General features: G+C 41.5%; 1 protein-coding gene across 1 annotated transcript in view; it reads right to left on the bottom strand.

Moving 5' to 3' along the window:
- Positions 1–8,522, bottom strand: part of MRPL42 (mitochondrial ribosomal protein L42) — a 36,563-nt gene extending 28,041 nt beyond the window's left edge. The window contains exons 1-3 of the mRNA XM_005571862.5: positions 8,485–8,522; positions 6,692–6,855; positions 338–401 (exon numbers count right to left, since the gene is read on the bottom strand). Of these exons, the coding sequence (XP_005571919.2) occupies positions 338–401; positions 6,692–6,761 (134 nt within the window). The 5' untranslated portion in view covers positions 6,762–6,855; positions 8,485–8,522. The remainder of the gene's footprint in view (positions 1–337; positions 402–6,691; positions 6,856–8,484) is intronic.
- Positions 8,523–20,236: the final 11,714 nt, after the last annotated feature.

The raw sequence follows: 20,236 nt of genomic DNA, 5'->3' as shown, positions 1-20,236 counted from the left end.
TAAATAATAGCTTAAGCTAACAGATATGAACCCTATAAAAACGAATTAACTTTTCCAAAAAGCTAAAGCATGCTTTAGAAAGGACGGCAGTTCTAAACAGCATGTCTGTCTTACAACAAATTAAATATTCAATGAAACACAATGATAATAATTTTTATTTAAAATGTTTATAAGCTCAGATACTGGGTAAATAAAATCATTAAAACAATTTTAAAAAACAAAATTAAGGAAAGAATAATGAGAAACGAAAGCGTAAGACATCAAAACAAGAAATAAAATTAAATTATTTCAGATATAGCTAAGACTATTATTTTTTCAGTTGAGTTTTAATACATACCAATTATAGTCATCTGGTAGAGGAGAATACGTAGATTTATGACAAACACAATATAAAGCTCCATCTGCAAAAACCCCAAACAGTAAAATAGATTTAGTTAATTTGAGCATATTTTCTCCATAAATTTAAAGCTAGTTTTACTCATTCAACCAACATTTACTGTTTACTATGAAACAGACTTGTGCTAGGGGCTAGAGATTCAACAACAAACAAAACTCAGTCCCAACCCTCAAAAGGGTATAGTCTGCTTGTGAGAGAGACAGACAAACAATTACAACATAGAGGATAAGCACTGTTAGGACTGGTAAACACTGGCAAAGATGGGTCACACAGAAAGGCTACCAAACAAATTGTGCAGGTTCAAGAAAGCCTTTTCAGTGGAGGTGATGTCCAAGGTGCTCTAAAGAATGAGAAAATAAGAATTGATAAGAGATAAAAACAATGTTTCTAGCAGAGGGAGTAACAGGTGCAAGGACTCCAAGTAAAATAAAAATTGAAAGTATTTGGGTACTCCAGCCTTTCCAAGAAAGAACTTAAAGTATTTGGGGCGAGGTGCAGTGGCTCACGCCTGTAATCCCAACACTTTGGGAGACCAAGGCGGGCAGATCACCTAAGGTCAAGGAGTTCAAGACCAGCCTGACCAACATGGTGAAACCTTGTCTCTACTAAAAATACAAAATTAGCCAGGCGTGGTCAGCTACTCAGGAGGCTGAAGCAGGAGAATTGCTTGAACCCAGGAGGCAGAGGTTGCAGTGAGCTGAGATCATGCCATTGCACTCCAGCCTGAGCAACAAGAGCGAAACTCCGTTTCAAAAAAATAAATAAATAAAAATAAAGTATTTGGGTTTTCCAAGGTGCAGAGTTTATAAGGGAGCGATGAAGTGATGAAATATGAAATAATCTGTTCAAAATTAACTTTTCTTAATCAAAATGCTTACATTTTAAAGCATATTTTCCTTTTTTAGAATACCTGCAAATTCAAGAGCCATAATTGCTCTTTTTTTTTTTTTTTTTTTTTGAGATGCAGTCTCGCTCTGCCACCCAGGCTGGAGTGCAGTGGCACGATCTCGGCTCACTGCAAGCTCTGCCTCCCGGGTTCACGCCATTCCCCTGCCTCAGCCTCCTGAGTAGCTAGGAGTACAGGCACCCGCCACCACGCCAGGCTAATTTTTTGTATTTTTAGTAGAGATGGGGTTTCACCATGTTAGCCAGGATGGTCTTAATCTCCTGACCTCGTGATCCACCTGCCTCAGCCTCCCAAAGTGCTGGGATTACAGGCGTGCGCCACCGTGCCCGGCCATAATTGCTTTTTTAAAAGCTTGTGAAAGGTTCTCCTATGTTCAAAAAAAGGATATTCTTTTAACACAAAGAAAAAAATTTAAAAGTAATTCAATATAGTTAAAAGCAAGTTTTGAATGCATCTTGATTAATGCCAAGAATCAAAGTCAGAGCCTCTTGTTCCTGTGATATAGGACTGTAACCTATCCTGCCTTCCCTATCTCCATGCCTTCACCATGTCCTCAGTATGGAATTCCATCCCCATTTTGTTCAAATACCCCTCATCCTTAAAAGTCTAACACTTGCCAGGCACAGTGGCTCATTCCTGTAATCCCAGCACTTCGGGAGGCCAGGGCAGGTGGATCACTTGAGGTCAGGAATTCGAGACCAGCCTGGCCAACATGGTGAAACCCCCTCTCTACTAAAAATACAAAAAACTGGCCAGGCATGTTGATGCATGCCTGTAATCCCAAGAGTGAAATTCCATCTCAAAAATAAATAAATAAATAAATAAATAAGCAGACATGGTGGTGCACATCTGTAGTCTTGCTTACTTGGGAGACTAAGATAGTAGGAACATCTGAGCCCAGGGAGGTCAAGGCTGCAGTGGGCCAAGACTGCGCCACTGCACTCCAGCCTGGGCAACAGAGTGAGACCTACCTCGAAAAAAAAAAAAAAAAAAAAAAGAAACATTCATTACCTGACATTTTACCAGTGGAAGTTCTGGATATAGAGGTAGCAGAAGCTCTAAATATATAATTAGGACCAATGCCGAAGTTAACACCAATCAAGCCAAAGCAATTCAATGTGCCAGAAGAACTTCAATTAACAATAATTTCTGTAATTTATGAGTTATTCTTGTTACATATATATGTTTAATTACATTTTGAAAAGAGCTAGCCGGGCGCGGTGGCTCAAGCCTGTAATCCCAGCACTTTGGGAGGCCGAGACGGGCAGAACACGAGGTCAGGAGATCGAGACCATCCTGGCTAACACGGTGAACCCCGTCTCTACTAAAAAATACAAAAAAACTAGCTGGGCGAGGTGGCGGGCACCTGTAGTGAGGCAGGAGAATGGCATAAACCCGGGAGGCGGAGCTTGCAGTGAGCTGAGATCTGGCCAATGCCATCCAGCCTGGGCGCAGAGCGAGACTCCGTCTCAAAAAAAAAAAAAAAAAAAAAAAGAAAAGAGCTATGAAAGCTAAAAGTTGTCCCATCTTCAAATGCTCAGTATTTTACCTTGCTACTGAAAAGGAAGTACAGTAGAAAGTATACTGGACAAAGTAAGGTGGGGAGATCCAGATTTTGGTCACAGTTCTCATTTACCAAATATGTGACCCTAGGTAAACTTATGAGGGCCACAGAACTCAAGTTTCCTTACCTTCATAAAGAGGATAATACTACATGGGTTACCAAAATCAAAACTGTTATAAGGATCAAATGGCTTAACATGCTTTGAAAACTGTAAAGTGCTCTACATTCCCAGGCTGACTGACCATTTGGGAAATTTTAAAATATTCCTTCTAGAATATAGGGAAGCCTTTTTATTTTTGCTCATTGAACTTCCTTCCTTAATCATGATTTCGCTTTGCCTCCAATCTTAATGTTCTTCCCTTTTTTATTAAACATCAATAATAACAGTAATGAAACTTTCTTTAATTTTAATTTTTTATTTTTGAGACAGGGTCTCGCTCTGTCTCCCAGGCTGGAATGCAATGGCACAATCACAGCCTCGAACTCCTGGACTCAAGCAGTCTTCCTACCTCAGCCTCCTGAGAAGGCTGCCTCCCGAGTAGGCTGCCTCCCTCCTGGGACCACAGGAGCGCACCACCTCACCCAGCTAATTTTTGTAACTTTTATAGAAATGGCATTTTGTCACATTGCCCAGCCTGGTCTCAAACTTTGGAGCCTGCCTCAGCCTCCCAAAGTGCTGGTATTACAGGTGTGAGCCACCATGCCCAGCCCTTTACTTTCAATAATAGTAGTAGTAGGAACTTCGCAGTATAAGGGACTTTTAGGACATAAGAAGTTAGGTCACTGAGTATTAGGATGACTGATAACGGAATGATTTTCTAGGGTAACCTAATGCTTAGTTAATTAGGTATTTTGAGAGTAACTCTAATCCATTCAGATTACTTCAACAAACACTGATATATCTCCTATCATGATGAGAGGCACCAGGGACACCAAAATGAATTAGATACAGTACAAACTTAGTGGGAAATCCAGTGGGGAAAAAGATATATAAACAATTTTCAATTATCCAGGGACACATTAATTGGTTTTCTGATGGGCCTGTGTGAGGACTAATTGCTTCAAAACATAGACTATGTAAAAACTGATTGGATCTGACTTCTCATTAGTCTAGGAGCTAGGTTCCTGCAAGGCAAAGAGTAGGCTAAGAAGTAAGGGTCTTTCTTCCAATTCTCACAACAAAAATGCTCCTAGATAATCAAATGCTGATTGTAGTTTTGTTGTGACTTATTTTAGTTTATATCCAAAGTCTCTTAAGCAATCTCCTATTCCATTTACTGAACTCTAAGTTGATTTTACTTTGAATATAATGTAATAAATGTTATTACGTTTAGGGCCCTAAAAAAGGGGACAGTAGGGCAAGCAAGGAAGCAGGGATGGAAAGCTTCCTATAAGAGCAGGATTTGGTGGCCGGGTGCGGTGGCTCACGCCTATAATTCCAGCACTCTGGGAGGCTGAGGTGGCAGACCACTTGAGGTCAGGAGTTTGAGACCAGTCTGGCCAAGATGGTGAAACCCCTTCCCTACTAAAAATACAAAAACTAGGACAGGCGCAATGGCTCACACCTGCAATCCCAGCACTTCGGGAGGCCAAGGCAGGCAGATCATTTGAGGTTGGCAGTTCGAGACCAGCCTGGCCAACACGGTGAAGCTCTACCTCTACTAAAAATACAAATATTAACCAGGCATGGTGGTAGGTGCCTATAATCCCGGCTACTCGGGAGGCTGAGGCAGGAGAATCACTTGAACCTGGGAAACAGAGGTTGCCATGTGCCAAGATCATGCCTCTGTGCTCCAGCCTGAACAATGGAGCAAGATTCAGTCTCAAAAAACAAAATAAAATAAAATAGAGTAGGATCTAACAAACCTTTGAGCATTCTATTCAACAAAGGTGTTTACTGAGTAAAATATTTTCCCCGCCTCAAGCATAACAAATTGCCTATTTATTACTTTACTTTTACTCTATTCTTCAAATAGCTCTTTTCTCTTTAATTCAATAAACAAACTTTCAATTACAAATGGTGGTAAACAGGAAATAAGAAAGAAGAGACAAAGGTCAAGGTCAAGCAGAGTTGTATTTACAAAGTCAGCTGCACCCCAGGCGCAATGGCTCACACGCCTGTAATCCCAGCACTTTGGGAAGCTGAGGCGGGCGGATCACCTGAGGTTGGGAGTTCGAGACCAGCCTGACCAACGTGGAGAAACCCCCGTCTCTACTGAAAATACAAAATTAGCTGGGTGTGCTGGCCTGTGATCCCAGCTGCTTGGGAAGTTGAGGCAGGAGAATTGCTTGAACCCAGGAGGCAGAGGTTGCGGTGAGCCGGAGATTGCACCATTGCACTCCAGCCTGGGCAACAAGAACAAAACTCCGTCTCAAAAAAAAAAAAAAAAAAAAAAAACAGTCAGCTGCACTTGCATGTTTATCAGTGCACTATTCACAATAGCAAAGACATGGAAACAAGCCCATCAACGGCAGACTGGATAAATAATATGTGGTATATATGTACACCATGGATTATTAGCCAGACATTAAAACAAATAAAATCACGTCCTTTGCAGCAACATAGACACAGCTGGAGGCCATTATCCTAAGTGAATTAATGCAAAAACAGCCAAATACTACATGTTCTCACTTACATGTAGGAGGTAAACATTGGGTACATATGGACACAAAAATGGGAACAATAAACACTGGTGACTCAAAACAGAAGGGAGGGATGGAGGGAAGGGTTGAAAAACTAACTATTGGGCACTATATTCACTATTTGGGTGATGGGTTGAGTTGAAGCCCAAATCTCAGCATATGTAATATATCCATGTAACAAACCTGCATATGTACCCCCTGAATCTAAAATAAAAAATAAAAATAAAAAGTTGGCTGACATAGTTAAATATAAAAAGGCAAACCTACTGTAGCCTTCTATACATGTCTACTTTAGAAATGGGAGAACAGAGTTTACAAACAGGAAAAGAAAAAAGAAAGCACAGTTGGCTGAGAAAAAATACTTTAATATTCTATTTACTTATTTGGGTCCATGCTTTGACTGTCAAACATGTATTAACAAGCTTTCGAGAAAATATTAACTATATACAGTTCTTTAGAAAAGGCAGAAATTACATTTCGTATTTTTAAAATGGCTAGGTACATAGAAAAAACACAATGAGAATCCACCAAAATATTAACAATGATTATCTCTGGAATATGGGACTGTAAATTTACCCTTTATTCGCATATTTTAAGAACTACTAAAAAAGCATTACATGTAATTGAACAAGAGAAAGTTACCCTTGACCAGTCCCTTACTCCTGCCCTCAGCTAAATCCCGAGTGGGCTACACAGATAGCCACTGTTTGGTCCAGACCTTTTACCTCTGCATTTATGCATATGCACACATGCATATGATGGATCATCTTTTAAACATACAAATAAGATCATATGATAGATATACATAGATATGGTTCTGACACGCTTTTTTTTTTGTTTCTATTTGGAGATTTTTCCATGTCAGTAACAGCTGTATGACAGTCACAGTTAAGATGTACCATAATTTATCCATTCCCCTCCCCAATCCACTTTTTTTTTTAGAGATGGGGGTCTTGCTATGTCACCCAGGCTGGTCTCAAACTCCTGGCCTTAAGCAGTCCTCCCACCTCCCAAAGTGCTGGGATTACAGGCATGAGACACCACATCTCATGTTTTCTCCCACTTTCCATTACTGCAAACACTCCTGCAAATTACAGGTGTATACAATAACTAAATGCTTTAAATTTTCTATATTCTTAAAAGTTTAAAACTTTTTAAACATTAAAAAAATTTCACTTACTTTGGATTGGAAATAAATGTTTCAAGATAGTTCTCTTTGACATCACCCATTTTACTGCAGCTACAGCCATGGTGTTTCAAGATGCTTATCAAGTGGTATGAAAAAAGATGTTCTGAAGAGAAACTGCTTTTAACATCTGCTTCTAGGCATACCAATTTCTACTCCTGCCGAAGAGATAAAGAAAAATCAGTGCTACCTATGGTAAACTGAAGTTAAATTAAACACCACAAGAACAAGGTAACAATCACGGCCTAGAAGTCAATTGAAGCAATGCTTTTAAACAACTTGGCAATTCACACGATTTAACAACAGGACGAAGAGCAACACGGTCAAAATATAAGATCAGAACCACTGGAACTATGTCCATTACTATTTATCCTAGATGCAAACTTCTCTGCACCCAGTGCAGCTCCTTCTACTTACTGAATACTCAGTACATGTGTAATTACTCTTGAAACAGTCATTCACAAATGGTACACAGAGTATTCATTCTCATAATGCTAGCGTGTCTGTGTACAACCTCCAAGGTTCCATATACAAGATACTATGTCACTTACAGTACTATCCTGTTTCTGATTAAATATTTCTGTCTGCCCTGAGCCATTAATATAATAATAAAGAAATATCAAACAAGAAGGCCTATCCTTAGCCTATTAAATACTCAATTGGAGGAACTCATACAAATGCCCTCAAGTCCCAGATAAAATTTCACCATCTTATATGTGTATAAGGTCTTTAACTTTCCAAGGTACTTTCGCCACCATTTCATTTTGCTCTCGTATTAATCATGTGATTATTCTGATTCATGAAGAAACTAAAGTATAAAATTTAAAAGTCTTGCTTCCAAGGACTTTAAAGTCAGTCACTGCCAAACTGGGAAACTTTATAACAAGTCATTAAATGATCCTCAGTTTCTCCAATGACAAAATGGGGAAAACCACAATCTTCATGGGCTGTTGTGAATAAATGACAAATAACCATTGTTAAACCTTGTTTTTAATAGTCTTCAACGACTATCCGTGCCCTTCCCCCAATAGTGATAAAAGGGAATTAGGACACAGGTCCTCTTATTTGCTAGGCTAAATCACTCACACTGATACCTTGCACTGCCAGTACATTAACACTGCTAACCGTGAGCTCCTAAGTGTGCTTTTTAGTTTATAATCCACTTTCATATACATTACATGCTCTGACTTTCACAAGTCTGTGAAGCAGGCATCTCCATTTCACAGATTAAGAACAAAGGCTCAGAGAGGTCAATCGATTACTTGGCCAGTATATCGTTGCTTAATAGGTGACATGCGTGGGACGTAAACCCATGACCTCTGACCACGAACAAAACATCTTGGGGGAAATTAGGTCCCCTCTGACCGAAGCCCAGAGGCAAGCACACTCTGCTGGGAGTCAGATTATTCACCCCAGGAAGATCATTTCAGAGGTCAAGTCCCTTGGCCCGGAATTCAACCCCAAAACAAAAGCCACGTAGCCTCTGAGGGTAAGAGGTTTGAGGAGCAGGCTACCAGGAGCACACGGACTCTTCGACCTAAATGAGTCCCTAGAGCCACAAGCTGCATCAGCCACCCCCGGGCGTCCGCCAGGTAACGAAGGGGGCGCTACAGGAAGCGCGCGGCCACATGCCGGCCCTTCTGCAGGAAGGGCAAAGGCTGGGGATGCAGGCAGCCTCGCCCTGCCGGGAACGACAGGCGGGAGACCTCGACACCTGCAGACAAACACTGTGGGCCTGCCTAGCTTCGAGGGAGTCCTCCACAGAAGGACTAGAGGGAAGCGGTTACCTTGACAGCTTCTCACCACGAGCCCGCCATCTTGTTTCAATCCGGGTCCCAAGAGACAGCGCCGCGCGCGCCCTCCCGGCCGCGGGGCATTCTGGGAAATGTAGTCTCCGTGGGAAAGCAGCCCGGTCGCAGAGGGAAAGCGGAGTCGTTGCTATGGACTCTTGCCTTTATTTGTAGCAGCATGGCCGCAACGTTATCAAGGTGCCCAGAAAAACAAAATCACTGCCCCAAATACATACCCTTAGAAACTAACAAACTTTTTTTGTGTGTGTGTGAGGCAGTCTCATTCTGTCACCCAGACTGGAGTGCAATGGCTCCATTACGGCTCACTGCAGCCTGTACCTCCTGGGCCCAAGAGATCCTCCCACCTCAGCGTCCTGAGTAGCTGGTACTACAGGCGCACACCACCACACCCGGCTAATTTTTTAATATTTTTGTAGAGACGGGGTCTTGCTATGTTGCCCACGCTGGTCTCAAGCGATCCTCCCACCTCCACCTCCCAAAGTGCTGGAATTACAGGCCTGAGCCACCATGCAAGCCTACAAGTACTTTTTAAAAAAATTATGTTAATATTCAAAGAAATCGTAGATTGCCCTTTAGTAAATGAGTTAAAGTTTCCCAGGGGAAGAGACATTCCCGAGAAGCCCTGAAATGTGTAGGTTAGGAATTGGACGTTTGGAATCAGAATGTGAAGAGGCCCTCCACTTGGAGAACCTGGCACTGTGCCCTCAGAACTGTGCTGGCTACCTATTATGGGAGGAAGTAACTATGCAGAATCTTGGACCTTGCCTTCCATCTTAGGAGGAAGGAAAGGCCCCTGGGCCTTTGCACTCTCTGTTCCCATTGCCAACAATGCGCTTCTCTCACCTCTTCTCTTGACCTTACTGTATACAGGCCTTTCTCAAATATCATCTTAGAAAGGACCACACCACTAAAATAGCCTCACCCACCCTTATTCCATGCCCCCCTTTATTTTCCTTCAGAACATTTACCATTACCTGACTTTATATTATTTGTTTGCTCGTTTAACTTTTTTTGTTTGTTTGTTTGTTTGTTTTTTGAGGCAGAGTCTCACTCTGTCGCCCAGGCTGGAGTGCAGTGGCATGATCTTGGCTTACTGCAACCTCTGCCTCTCGGCTTCAAGCGATTCTCCTTCCTCAGCCTCCCGAATAGCTGGGATTACAGGTGCCCACCACCACACCCAGCTAATTTTTGTATTTTTAGCAGAGATGGGACTTTGCCATGTTCGCCGGACTGATCTTGAACTCCTTACCTCAGGTGATCTGCCCGCCTCCGCCTCCCAAAGTGCTGGGATTACAGGCGTGCACCACTGCACCCAGCCTCGTTTAATGTCTCTTATGCTGGATAATGTAAGCTCCGTGAAGGCAGAGACATATGTCTATCTTGTTCTTCACCATGTGCAAACCCAGCATCTCAGACTGTGCTCAGCCTCATTATAGGTCTCCAGTAAGTGTTTGCTGAACAAATGAAAAGACTAGATAACATTGAAAGTATCCAAGACAGCAGATGATTGGCTGGTAAAGCAGAAGTGGTTGCCTAGAAATTCCCTTTTCCCATGATTTGCAAAATGTTGCTTTTGTATATTTTTCTAAGAAAGAATCTATAGCTTTTAGTATGTATTCCAGGGAATTGATAAACCCCTCAACAAGTTAAGAACCATATTCCTGAAGTGACAAGTATTGAAAGTAAGTGAACACAGATCACATAGTAAAGAAAACTGAATATGGGCTGTGTAGTATGTCTCCTCATTTCCCAGGGAACATCAGGAGGCTAATCTTTGCTCTTGTAGAAGCCCACAGAGGGTCCATCTGTGTCCTTTCTGGACTATGCAATAGGAAGGGACAGAGAGGAGAAACAGATTTGAATGAGCAGTCAACTGGACTGGTTGAACATTCCCTGCGTAAAGTGTAAGAAGAATGGATCAAAGATTATTCCAGATGTCAAGTCTTGATGGCTGTGAGCAGAGTGGGACCAGTCCCCAATAGGGAGACTCACTTAGTGGGACCAGGGAAGGTCTCACAAAGCTGAGACTGGAAAAGAAACCAACATTTCTGGGGGAAGAAAGAGGAGAGACAATTTAGGCTAAGCGAGGGAACAACTTACACAAAAGCTTTAATGTGGTGGAAACAGCTTACCATATACTGGAGTAGGGTGGACAGTGTGGAGAAGAGTGGCAGGAGATGAGGAGAGTTGGAGCCAGGTCATGTTGGGCTTCATAAGTCTTGGAGGGGTTAACACAGAATTAGGACACAGGACATATGTAGAGATTAAATGGAGTAGGTGGTGCTGTGTGCCTGTAGTCCTAGCTACCCTGGGAGTAGGAGGCTGAAGTGGGAGGATTGCTTGAGCCCAGGAGGTCAAGGTGGCAGTGAGCTATGATCGTGCCGTGCACTCCAGCCTGGGTGACAGAGTGAGCCCCTGTCTCTTGAGATTTTTACACAAAAGAAGTGACATAATTTGATTTCTATTTTTAAAAGGTTACTCTGGCTGCCCTGGGAGGAGTGGTTTGGAGAGTGGCAAGACCACAGGCAAGTCTAGCAAGGAAGCTACTACAGTTCTGCAGTCAATAAATCATGTGACGGAGGGTGGTGGCAGTGGAGACAGAGAGAGAAAGAGTCCAGATGTATTTTAAAATTGGAAGTAATGACTTAACTTGCTGATGGATTGATTGAGAGAGAGGAAGACACTTCAGGTGACGCTTTGATGACTAGCTTGACAATGGCGCCATTCATAAGACAAGGAAGACTGAGAGAGGAGCAGGTTTGGGGAGTCTGATGAGGGCGGGAATGCATACTTCTGTTTGGGAGTTGTTGAGTTTGAGATGGCTCTGAGACATTCCAGTGGAGACACAAAACGAGGCAGCAGCCCGGGCAACATAGTGAGTGAGGCCTCATCTCTACAAAAAATCCACAAAAATAGTCAGGCTGATGGTGCGCACCTGTGATCCCAGCTACTAAGGAGGCTGAGGTAGGAGAATCGTTTGAGCCCTGGAGGTTGAGGCTGCAGTGAGCTGTGGTCGTGCCACTGCACTCCAGCCTGAGTAACAGAGTGAGACCCCACTCCCCCAAAAAACAAAAAACAAAAGGCAGGTACTTGAAGAGGTGTGTTTGGAGAGTAGAGGTTGGACTAGGTATAGAAAAAAAGATAAAGGGCCTGGAGGCTGGCCCCAGGGAATTCCAATACTTAGAAATCAAATGAAGGAGGATAACCTTGAGCAAGGGTCTCCCAGGAGTGGCAGTAAGAAAGGTAGAAGGAAAACAAATACGATAATGTCAGAGTAGTTAAGAGAGGCCACGTCACAAAGTGTTCCTAACTTAAGAGTTCAGTGCTAGCAACTTATAAAGTATAATTTCTAAAAATACAAACTTGAAATACCAGCAAATAACTTACATTGACCTACATAAAAGTGCTTTATTTTATTTTATTTATTTATTTTTTGAAGATAGCATCCCGCTCTGTCACCCAGGCTGCAGTGCAGTGATGTTATCTTGGCTCACTGCAACCTCTACCTCCTGGGTACAAGTGATTCTCCTGCCTCAGTCTCCTGAGTAGCTGGGATTACAGGTGCCCGCCACAATGCCCAGCTAATTTTTGTATTTTTAGTAGAGACAGAGTTTCACCATGTTGGCCAGACTGGTCTTGAACTCCTGACCTCAAGTGATCCGCCCACCTCAACCTCCCAAAGTGCTGGAATTATAGGTGTGAGCCACTGTGCTCAGCTACAAATGCTTTAAATTCATGCTAGTAAAATGACAAAACAGACAAAATTCTAGGACTTTGGAATTGGCATCAAATGACTTCCATTTAAAAGGAGATTGCCTTTTCTTCTGTAACTTCCCAGAAAAAAAAGTCATTCTTTGTATCAATCAGAGAGCAAAGATTCCAGAGCAATCTTACAACCCAACTATGAGAATGATCTTTCTGGCCAGGTGCAGTGGCTCACACCTGTAATCCCAACACTTTGGGAGGCCGAGGCAGGCGGATCACGAGGTCAGGAGTTCCAGACCAGCCTGACCAACATGGTGAAACCCCGTCTCTACTAAAAATACAAAAATTAGCTGGGCGTGTTGGCACATGCCTGTAATTCCAGCTACTCAGGAGGCTGAGGCAAGAGTATCGCTTTTACCTGGGAGGCAGAGGTTGCAGTGAACTGAGATCACACCACTGCACTCCAGCCTGTGCAACAGAGTAAAACTCTGTCTCAAAAAAAAAGATCTTTCTAAACACTTAATTATTGTGACTGTCATTTTACAAACAGAAGTGACAGAGGCACAGAGAGGTTAACAACTTGTTCAAAGTCACACAAGTTACTGTGCTTTGAACCCAGGAACTACTATTACCAGTGCTCGTGAACCTAACCTCTGTGCTAGACTGAGCCATGCTTATTTCAAAATACAAAATATAGATGAGACTAGGTGCTGTGGAGTGCACCTGCAATCCCAGCTACTCAAGAGACTGAGCGGGGAGGATTGACTGAGCCAATGAGTTCAAAACCAGCCTGAGCAACACAGCAAGATCCCATCTCAACAACAAATAAAACAGATTTTTAAAAAATGAATGCAGATTTAAAAAACAAAACCCAAGAGATAATCACTGCTAACATTTTGATGTATAACTTTTCACTTGACATTTCTTTTCTTCTTTTTCTTTGAGACAGGGTCTTGCTATAGTGCCCAGGTTGGTCTGAAACTCCTGGCCTCAGGCAATCCTTCTGCCTCATCCTCCTGAGTAATTGGGATTACAGGCTTGAGCCACAGAACCTGGCTCTCTTCTTATATCTATATTATGATAATAGCTAACATTTATCTAACACATTATGTGTACTATTCTAAAGTTCTATGGCAAGTAAATGGTGGAGCTGAGATATGAACTAGATAGCCTTATTCTCCTTCAGTCTCCCTTTCTTTTACACAAACACATTATTTTTAGGTTTTCTCCTATTACTGTTAATATGCATATATAAATAAGTATACATATACATGTATGCACATATTTTTTTCCTATGAACACCCTATATATTGTCAGTGTAGAACTACAAGTCTCCTAGAGATCATCAGGACTTAAAGGGTTATTTCGATTATTAAAGATCTTTGCACTGGTTATGATGGCTCATGCCTGTAATCCCAGCACTATCAGAGGCCAAGGCAGAGGATCTCTTGAGCCCAGGAGTTTAAGACCAGGCTGGGCCACATAGTGAGACCCTAAAACTTAAAATTTTGTTTTTTAAAAATGAAGTCTGGGGCCAGGTGTGGCAGTTTATGCCTGTAATCCCAGCACTTTGGGAGGCCGAAACAGGCAGATCATGAGGTCAGGAGTTCAAGACCAGCCTGGCCAACGTGGTGAAACCCCGTCTCTACTAAAAATACAAAATTAGCTGGGCATGGTGGCGGGTGCCTGTAATCCCAGATACTCAGGAGGCTGAGGCAGGAGAATCATTTGAAGCTGGGAGGCAGAGATTGCAGTGAGCCGAGATTGTGCCATTGCACTCCAGCCTGGGCAACAGGGCGAGACTCCATCTCAAAAAAAAAAAAAAAAAAAAAAGAAGTCTGGAAGTCTGGGCATGGTGGCTCCCACCTGTAATCCTAGCACTTTGGGAGGCCAAGGCAGGAGAATTGCTTGAGCCCAGGAGTTCGAGACCAGCCTGGGTGACATAGTGAGGCCCCTATTTCTACAAAAAAATTAAAATTAGCCAGGTGTGGTGGCATACGCCTCTAGTCCCACCTACTCAGGAGGCTGAGGTGGGAGGATCACTTGAGCCCAGAAGGTTGAGGCTGCAGTGAGTCATGATTGCGCCACTGCACTCCAGCTTGGGCAACATAGCAAGACCCTGTCAAAAAAAAAGAAAAGAAAGAGAAAGAAATCCTTACAATGTAACTCTCATCTTTTTTTCTGAGATGGGATCTTGTTGTTTTGCCCAGCCTGGACTCAAACTCCTGGGCTCAAGCGATTCTCTTTCCTCAGCCTCCCAAGATGATAGTTTTCATTTTAAAGTTAATTCATTGTTAGGTGCTTTCCTGCAACTCCTAGATTTTTAATTTATTCTAATTCATTTACTTATCTAATAAATATTTATTGAGGACCTATTATATGTACCAGACACCAGAGAAGCAGTCTTCACAGATTATATCGTCCGAGGGTGACAGATACTAAATATATACTGATGGGATGAATTATTTTATGACAATTTTGCTGAGTGTCTCAGAGGAAAGGGATGTCATGGAGCACATACCAGGAACATCTGACTAGTGTTCTCAGGACAGGAAAGGCTTTCCTGAGGAAGTGAATTTAAGCGGAAATGTGAAGGAAGAGGAGAAGTTAGGTAGAGGAAGAGGGCCTGAGGGAGCAGCCCGTGTGAAGGCGCTGAAATAGGAAGTAGTATGATTCTTCTAAGAAACAAAAGAGCTGGAGTGGTGGCTCCACCTGTAATCCCAGCAACTTGTGGTAGGGGTGGAGGCATGGTAAGGCAGGAGGATCACTTGAAACCAGGAGTTCGAGACCAGCCTGGGAAGCATAGCAAGACCCTGTCAATAAATAAATAAATAAATAAATAAATAAATAAAGGCCTGTGTGACTAGAATATAGGGTGCTAGCAAAAGCAATGAGGCTGACGGCAAAGGCAGATTTATTTTCATGTTATTCCTGACAGCCAACACTTAAAAACTGGCTGGTTCAAGTGCAGCGGGGTTTACAACTCATTGATCATAACCAGTTACAGATATTTTTGTTCCTTCTCCACTCCCGCTGCTTCACTTGAGTGGCCTAAAAAAATAATTAACAAATAAAGCTTTCTAGGAGACCACATCATTTCAAACTTAACCAAAAATCAAGACCCTGTTTTTCTAGTAAGCACTAAGTGTTCTCTTTAAGAAGTGCTTGCTTTTTCTTGTTATGATAAATGTTATACCTTAAATCATAGGGATTCATGTTCCCACCACAAACTGAGAAATCTGTAGCAGAAACTGCAAGCTATCCCCTAACAGATGTTTCTCCCCTTCCTCTGTATTAACAGAACCCCTAATTCAGGGGTATGTGGTTACTCACAATTATAAAATTCACACTTTTTTTTTTTTTGACAAAAAATTAGCCTGGCATGGTGGCACATGCCTGTAATCCCAGCTACTCAGGAGGCTGAGGCTGCAAGGCAGAGGTTTGGCAGTGAGCCAAAATTGTGCCACTGCACTCCAGCCCAGGTGACAGACTGAGAGCCTGTCTCAAAAAAAAAAAAAAAAAAAATTTACATTTTTCAGCTTCCCTTGCAAGCCTAGATGTGGTCATATGACTTCCTTCAAGCCAACTGGTATGCACCCTTTGCTCCCTACTTCATCCTTCCTCTTGGAGGGTGGATTTAATGGTCATTATTGTAGAATCCCAGGATGGCCTTAACCTTGGAATGATGGAGCAGTCAGCTGGAAAGAGTCTGGATTTTTGATGACTTTGTAGACAAGGTTCCTGAGACTTCCTACTACAGATTTTGACAAAAGAGAGAAGTAAACTTTTATCTTGTTTAAGCTGCTGTTACAGTGATTGCGGTTTTTGTCATTTACAGTAATGGCAAAAGTTAGTGCAAAAGTCATTGCACCAATTTTCGCCAGACACCAGAGCAGCAGTCTTCACAGATTACATAGTCAGAGGGTGACAGATATTAAATATATAACGATGGGATGAATTATTTTATGACAATTATGTTGAGTGTCTCAGAGGAAGTTGAGTGTCTCAGGGATGTCATGGAGCACATACCAGGAACATCTGACTAGTGTTCTCAGGACAGGAAAGGCTTTCCTGAGGAAGTGAATATAATTTGCCATATAATCTGTGAAGACAAACGGCTGCTCTGTTAGTAAAAGACAAAGTATTAGCCTGCTGCGCAGCAACCTAACACTTTGTCTTTTACTAACAGTGGAAACTAATGCTAACTGAAATGACAGGATCAAAATAATTCAAATCAGAAATCATTCAAGAAAAATATCTATGAAGGATTAGTAATGATAAAAATGTAAGGTCCTCTATTCCACTGAATACAATACAGATCACAAGTTATAAACTACTATTCCTTCAAAAGTTTTCTTATGAACATTCCAAACGAGTTTTACACTTAATGTCTTCTCTATCTTTAAGATCTTAAAGGGTTCCCCATGTGTAGGACCATCTTATTTCTTTTTTTAATAGGATTTTTAAAAATTATTGTTTTTTAAATTTTTGAGACTGGGTCCTGTGCTGTCACCCAGGCTGGAATGCATTGGTGCGATTTCAGCTCACTGCAACCTCTGCTTCCCAAGCTTAAGCAATCCTCCCACCTCAGCCTCCCTAGTGGCTGGGACTACAGGAACAAACCACCACCCCTGGCTAATTTTTTGTACTTTTTGTAAAGACTGAGTTTCGTCATGTTGCCCAGGCTGGTCTCAAACTCCTTGCCTCAAGTGATCCACCCACCTCAGCCTCTCAAAGTGCTTGGATTACAGGCATGAGCCACTATGCCCAGCCAGGACCATCTTAATCATTTTCTTTATAGCTCCTGGAGGCTCAACATAATGTTAGGTAGGCAGTAGAGTACAGAGGTTAAGAAATGGAGTCTGAGAATCTAGCTGCCTAAATTTGAATCTCCCTCCTTCCTTCTTAATTATGTTATTTGGGGTAATTTAATTACTTAATATTTTTGAGTCACAGTTTATCCTTTGTAAAAGTAGGATACTATGTTTTCTGGCTGGGTGCGGTGGTTCACACCTGTAATCTACTTTATAGAATTGTTGAGTGGAATAAATAACAGAAAGTGAGCAAAAAGCTTAGCAAAGTACCTAGCAGGTAGTAAGCACTCAATGAAAGCTAACCATAATCGTATCTTATAGATGCTTAACAAAATCTTGTCTAATAATTTTTGTGAAAATCTATACCAAGGAGATGACTTATTTCCTAGGCATTAAAATAAAAGCCTTCCCTTTTGACTACCAAGAATAATCTAATGAATGTAACTAAAAATGAAAAAATAAATCTGGTCTAAAATGAACAATAATGGCCAGGCACAGTGGCTCATTCCTGTAATTTCAGCACTTTAGGAGGCTGAGGCGGGTGGATCACCCGAGGTCAGGAGTTGGAGACCAGCCTCACCAACATGGCAAAATCCCATCTCTACTACAAATACAAAAATTAGCTGGGTGTGGTGGCACTCACCTGTAGTCCCAGCTACTTGGGAGGCTGAAGCAGGAGAATCGCTTGAATCCAGGAGGTGGAGGTTGCAATGAGCCAAGATCACGCCATTGCACTCCAGTCTGGGCAATAGAGGGAGACTTTGTCTAAACAAAAATAAAAACAAAAAGATTGCTATATCTGTTAGGGTCCCAGAAGAAAACAGTTGACTTACTCAAATCGGGATGGTTTCAGGAGGGTTTGTTTACAGAAGGTGTCTTCATAGAAGTGTGAGTGGTATGTAGGGGAATCACAGGATCACAGGTAGTAGCAGTAATAGTAGTAGTAGTAGTAGTAGTAGTAGTAGCAGCAGTAGTAGCAGTGGTAGCAGAAGAAGAAGAATTTGGGCTTAGTAAAACTGGCTGTTCCTTCATGCCCCTCCAGGCCTGAAGGTACAAAGAGAGGGAGCGGTTATCAGAGCCCAGAAAAAGAGAGTCCTGCAGCAGCTACCTTGAGAGGGGCAGTAATCTTCAACTGAAGGGCATAGCCAGCCTGAGGTGACCTTGAAGGAGTAACCCAGAGTAATAATTACCCTGACCTCTCCATCTTTCCCATCTCCCATGGGTTAAGGGCCCAGTCTCATAAGACACAAGACTGTCCCCTGCCACTGCAGATGCCAACCTGTGATGTAGACACGCGTGTGTGTGTGTGCTTGTGCGTGTATACTGGAAAATAGCACTCTAGGTGGATCTGGTTTATTTCATTACAGTCATATATATATGTGTGTGTATATATGGCTACGTGTATATATGTGTACACATCATATATAATGTATGGTATGTGCATATATACACATCATATATTACTATATATATGATTTGTGTGTATGTATTCTATATGTAAGTCCTTAGAATATATTAGATTCACTTTGTGGCCTATTAGTTTATCTTTGTAATTCTAATTTTTTTTTCAGATGGGGTCTCACTCTGTCACCCAGGGTGGAGGGCAGTGGTACCATCACGCCTCACTGCAGCCTTGACATTCTGGACTCAAGTGATCCCCCCACCTCAGCCTCCCAAGTAGCTGGAACCACAGGTGCACCACCATGCAAAGCTATTTTTTTAAATGTATATATGGGGGTCTCACCATATTGCTCAGGCTTGTCTCAAACTCCTGGGTTCAAGACATCCTCCCACCTTATTCTCCCCAAATGCTGAGAATACAGGTATGAGCCACTGTGCCTGACCTATGATTCTAATATTTAAAGACTTATTACAGAAAATTTCAAACATATTCAAAATTAGAAAGAATAGTATAGTAAACAACCAGATACCTCTCATTCAGCTTCAACAATGATAACTCATGGCCAATTTTATTTCATCTGTACTCCCACCTTGTACCTTCTCCTATATTATTTTGAAGCAAATCACACATAGCCTGTAATTTCATCTATAACTATCTCAGTAAGAAACACTAGTAGGTAATAACTCCTTTCTTCTAACATAACCATATGTAATTATATAATTTTTAAAAATTGACATGGATTATTTAACATTCTCAAATATCCAGTAAATATACAGCTTTCCAGATGGTTCATAAATGTCATATTTTAAATTTGCTTTGCTTGTTTGAATCAGAATCCAAATTAGATCCATGCATTTTAACTGTTTAATGTCACTTTTAAGTTTATTTAATTTACAAGTTCCTCCTCGATTCCTCTCTCTCTCTCTTTTTTTTTTTTCCTTGCATTCATTTGTCAAATAAACCAGGTTGTTTGCCCTGAAGAGATTCTCACAGTCTGGACTTTGCTGAGCGCATCCTTGGGGCAAACTTTAACATGTTCTCAGGTCCTTTGTATCTTCTGTAATTTGTGATCCCAATTTTTTTAAAAAAAATTATTTCCTTAGAAATCATTATATTAAAAAGGACAATTGCACTCATATGTTTATCACAGCACTAGTCACAATAGCAAAGTCATGAAACCAACCTAAGTGTGCATCAACAGTTGGCTGGATAAAGAAAATGTGAGATAGATAGATAGATAGATAGATAGATAGATAGATAGATAGATAGATGATAGATATCTCGTGGAACACTATGCAGCCATAAAAAAGAATGAAATCATGTCCTTTGCAGCAACATGGATAGGGCTGGAGACTATTATTCTAAGTGATCTAATTCAGAAACAGGAAATCAAATACCCCATGTTCTCACTTATAAGTGGTAGCTTGACAATGGCATACATGGACATAAAGATGGAAATAATAGACACCCAAGGGAGGAAGGTTGCAGGGGGACTAGGGCTGAAAAATTACCTATCAGGTACAATGTTCACTATTTGGATAAGGATACACTAGAATCCCAATCCATCCCCACCAATATGAAATACAGTCATGTAGCAGACATACACATGTACTCCTTGAATCTAAAACTAAATTCATTTTTAAATAAATTTTAAAAATTTATCTTCAGGTAGCTAACTTAGACTTGTAAGTCTATGTAGGAGGGTGTAAAAAATTGTACTGGGTTTGGAAGCATTATTAGAGTATTTAATAGGTGAGTTGCCATATTTAGATTTTTTTAATTTATGAGAATTATTTCAGTACTTGAG

This window comes from Macaca fascicularis, chromosome 11 (assembly GCF_037993035.2).
Source record: "Macaca fascicularis isolate 582-1 chromosome 11, T2T-MFA8v1.1".
In the NCBI taxonomy this organism is placed as follows: domain Eukaryota; kingdom Metazoa; phylum Chordata; class Mammalia; order Primates; family Cercopithecidae; genus Macaca; species Macaca fascicularis.
The sequence above is the reverse complement of the archived record's forward strand: the minus strand, read 5'-3'. Positions and strand labels throughout refer to the sequence as shown.